The sequence below is a fragment of the Coenobita brevimanus genome, chromosome 47, assembly GCF_032717465.1.
Source record: "Coenobita brevimanus isolate Jiangsu-jjx chromosome 47, ASM3271746v2, whole genome shotgun sequence".
NCBI lineage: Eukaryota > Metazoa > Arthropoda > Malacostraca > Decapoda > Coenobitidae > Coenobita > Coenobita brevimanus.
Genome location: NC_137000.1, coordinates 6,532,792 through 6,537,249, shown reverse-complemented (window position 1 = coordinate 6,537,249; position 4,458 = coordinate 6,532,792). Strand labels below are relative to the sequence as shown.

Here is a 4,458-nt window from a genome sequence, read left to right as displayed (position 1 = left end):
CAGGAGGAGGGCACATACACACACCCACAGGAGGGGAGACAAGCACTCTCTCTCTCTCTCTCTCTCTCTCTCTCTCTCTCTCCCTCCTGTCTTGCTGAGAGAAATACAGCAGGAGGAGAGGCCGAGCAGCAGTTGACCTGATATTTAAGTATTTTATCCAGGTTACATGATAAATTTGGCCGTCTGAGCATAATTTTGTAACATCTTTTTTAATACATAGAGTACATTTCATATGAGTAGCCTTTCTATGTGAAGTGCATCTATAAATATTCTTTAGTATCATCACTGTTGTCGTGTTTACCCTTGATACCGACTATATGAGGTCATCATCAAAATCGCCCTAACCCTATAACTTATAAATGTGCTGGGTGGGATGCAGATATAGGAGTGGAAAAAAATATCAGTGGAAATTTGAACAGTACCCCATGAAGCGAGCCACACATTCATTCATACATTCAAGCCTAACATCCAAGCAAAGCTACACAGGTGGTGGTAGTAGTACTAATATTAGTATTTTCTTAAACTACGACAGTTTGTATGTAACGGATAAGTTCCTATGACCGTTAATTGTGTCCATTACCTTGTACAAGACTCCATCTAACGTGTTTGTGTTTATTATTTCAGGTGTGGTGGGTGTGCGGGCGTGCTGCACCAGAGGGCGGGCGCGGCGTGTTAGTGCCGCCTGAACTGCCGCTGCCGCTGCCGCCACCAGCACTTGTACGACAGTGCCAAAGAAATAATATTCCCCATCGACGGGTCAGGGTTACGCCCACTTGGGCTACCCTCAATGTGGTGCTAGTGTGGTGGTGACGTCACCAGTGTGGTGGTAGCCAGTGTGTGGGCCAGTGAGGTGGCAGTGTGGTGGTGGTGGTGACAGTGTGGTGGTGGAGTGTGGTGGCGTGAGAGGCGCAGTGATGCCCCGACATGATGTGTGAGCAGTGTCGGCCCGGGGAGGAGGGGGACGCTGGCGACCCGTCTCGCCCCGCCGCTCCCGTGTTGCCCCGCCGCCGGGACGTGGCCAAGCCTCCTCAAGGGCTCACTGAGGGCAGGGCGGGGGTGCGAGTGGCGGGGGTTGCGGGCAGTGGAGCCAGGACAGTCAGTGCTCGGGGCAGGACTCAACCGTGGATGGCCATGTTGTTGCTGGTGCTGGCGGTACTCTTGCATCCCGCCACCTGTGAGTACATGCGGGAGTTTGAGGTGTCTGAGGGCGTAGCGATCGGAACCAATATCGGATTCATTGGTGACAACAACCCTGGGCAGCCGCCGCCCCCACCCCCTCCATACCTGATCGTACCGGTGACCGGCAGCCCCGTGGACTCTGACCTCAGGATTGAGGATGACACGGGAGAGATAAAGACCAATGTGGTGCTGGACCGAGAACTGAGGTCGTCATACTCTCTGATGGCCATCCCACAGTCCGGTGAAAACATCAGGGTGCTCATCAAAGTCAAGGACGAGAACGACAACGCCCCGACCTTCCCCTCCACTGTCATGAACATCGACTTTCCCGAGAACACCCCAAGGGACGTGAAGCGCACCCTGGCGCCGGCTCGGGACAAGGACCTTGGCATTTTCAACACACAAAGGTACCGCATCGTGTCTGGCAACGTGAACAATGCCTTCCGTTTGTCCTCCCACCGTGAGAGAGACAGCGTTCTGTACCTCGACCTGCAGATCAATGGTTTTCTGGACCGTGAGACAACGGCCTTCTATTCGCTGTTGATCGAGGCTTGGGACGGTGGCTCCCCGCCAATGAAGGGCTCGATGACAGTGAACATCACCATTCAAGACGTCAACGACAACCAGCCCATCTTCAACCAGAGCCGCTACTTTGCCACGGTGCCAGAGAACGCTACAATCGGAACGTCTGTGCTGCAGGTCCTGGCCACAGACACTGACGCAGGTGACAACGGGAAAATCACATACTCCATCAATCGTCGTCAGAGCGATCGCGAGAATATGTTCCAGATTGATCCCAAATCAGGAATCATATCCGTCAATCGACCTCTTGACTTCGAGACCAAAGAGGTTCATGAGCTGCTGGTGGTTGCCCGTGACAATGGTGACCAGCCCCTGGAGACCACCGCCTTCGTCTCCATCCGCGTCATCGACGTCAACGACAACCAGCCCACCATCAACCTTATCTTTCTGTCCGACGATGCAACACCCAAGATCTCTGAAGACGCTCAACCTGGGGAGTTCGTGGCGAGGATATCAGTCAACGATCCAGATTCCAAGGAAGAATATGCCAATGTGAGTGTGACGCTGGAGGGTGGCGAGGGTCACTTCAACCTCACCACGCAGGACAGCATCATCTACCTCATGGTCGTGTCGCGGCCGCTGGATCGCGAGCTGAAGCCAAACTACACGCTGGTGGTCTTCGCGACGGATATGGGCAACCCGCCGCTACACGCCTCGCGCAAGTTCGATCTCCAGGTGACGGACATGAACGATAATGCTCCGGAGTTTGACAAGACGATATATCAAGCAAACGTCCTGGAGGTGGCGGATCCAGGCACATCGGTGTTCCAGCTGTCGGCAGTCGATCGAGACGAAGGGAACAATTCTGTAATCACGTATTCGATTCGAGACACGCCGGAGACTCACTCGGACTGGTTCAAGATAGATTCTCGTACCGGGTTGATCACGACGCGGACTCACGTGGACTGCGAGACGGAGCCAGTGCCACAGATCACCGTCATTGCCACGGACTCCGGCTCCCCTGCACTCTCCTCCTCCGCCACGGTCAAGGTCACCATCCGCGACGTGAACGACAATGAACCGATATTCGACCAGAGCTTCTACAACGTCTCCGTCCACGAATCCGAAGCTGTGGCCACCTGCATATTAAAGGTAAGCTGAAGTTATCTGTGCTCTTTAGTTCACCCTATATTTAGTATTTGTACTTTTTTTTTTTTTTAAGATATTTTGCCTCATAAAAAAAACATTGTGGGGAAAAAATATTAAAGAGATTCACAAGGGAGAAGATAATCATCAAATATTTGCTAAAGCTTGCTCACTTGTAATTTCAGTAATAGAACTAAGGTACTAGGTTAATGAAAACTCTTCCTCTTTTTGTTGTTCGTTCACGGAGTCATAAACTACGGTAGATGGACTTTAGCTAGGCATTCCCAAAGACCATTTCTAGAAGTGAATTTGGAGGTCTGAGCTGTACGAATGAGGTGAATGAATGGGCAGACGTATGAGGCATAAGAGCATAGTGCATAATGGATTTTGATAAACTGTTGTCGGTAAAGTAATATGTCGAATCACTTTTATCCTTGTCATCCATACCCAGTGCCTCATTTCCTGTATATGGCATTTGATCTTATTTGGGATACAAATCAGAAGAGAAAGGAAGCCCGAGATATTGTTTAAACACTGCAAAACAATTAAGTTGACAATTTTTTGCTACTTGATTTATGTTTAATTATATATTAAAGCAAAAGCAAAATGATATTAAAAATGGCCATGCTGAAAGTTAGTGTCTCCGATGTCAAAAGTAAGAAAGCAAAATTATTCATTTTGCATGGCTTGCAGTTCAAACGAATTGATGGTACATTGATACTGCATGTGCTCTTGTGGTATATATCATTATGTAATATATCTGTGACCACTGTTATTTCCTAGCGATTATATATTGTTTGGGTTTGGCCATGTGGAGAGAAAGGAGAAAGGTTAGGAATGAGTAGTGAGCTTGGCGGAAAGGGAGAGGGGCTGGGGAAGTCGAGGATGAGATGGAAGGATGGAGTGGAGGGATATATGAGGGTGGTAGGCTGGAGGAAGGACAGCCTGGATGTGGAGGATAGAGTGACGTGAAGGCGATTTGTTTGTAGCCACCCCTTCCAGGATTAAGGTGTATGGCTATAGATAGAGTGGTAGGTAGATCTGTATCCTGTAAATGCGTCACCTGATAAAAAGATTGCAGACACTAATGGTATTTCAAATTTCTTAGAGATCTCAGGAAAAGATTTTAAGTCTGATGTGAAAGGAAGTAGGGCGTGTGTAAACTTGATAAAAAAAAAAATATATATATCTTGAACCAGGTGATAGATGGCTTCACAATGGGTGCTGTTGCTGTTTGCGTTTTTTTTTAATTCATTTTTTTTCCGAGGGCAAATATTTCTGAATGGAGGAGTGTATTCCATATATTTATAAAAGTTCCTTGGCGTATTGGTGAGAACAGCATCATATCATATACTTTCATTTAACGTTACTGAAGATTATTTTCAAATGCCTCGTTCACTGTCTCCTTCCACATACCACATCTCCTCTCTGCCACATCACACACCTACCAAGCCATACCACACCCTCCCACACCACACTTTCCCACCACACCGTATATCTCCTCCAGCCACCATACCGTATATCTTCTACTAAATCATACATCCCCTACTACACCACACATACCATATCCCACCACACATCTCCCACACCACACATTTGCTACCACATCTA

The 4,458-nt window shown here is 48.5% G+C and overlaps 1 protein-coding gene across 1 annotated transcript; it reads left to right on the top strand.

The window, feature by feature from the left end:
- Nucleotides 1-927: 927 nt before the first annotated feature.
- Nucleotides 928-2,862, top strand: LOC145399000 (protein dachsous-like). Its single transcript, XM_080271729.1, has one exon. The coding sequence runs from the start codon at nt 928-930 to the stop codon at nt 2,860-2,862; it is 1,935 nt and encodes a 644-aa protein (XP_080127855.1).
- Nucleotides 2,863-4,458: the final 1,596 nt, after the last annotated feature.

Coding starts and splice junctions, on each gene's coding strand:
- LOC145399000 (XM_080271729.1), top strand. CDS start 928: ATGTGTGAGCAGTGTCGGCCCGGGGAGGAGGGGGACGCTGGCGACCCG.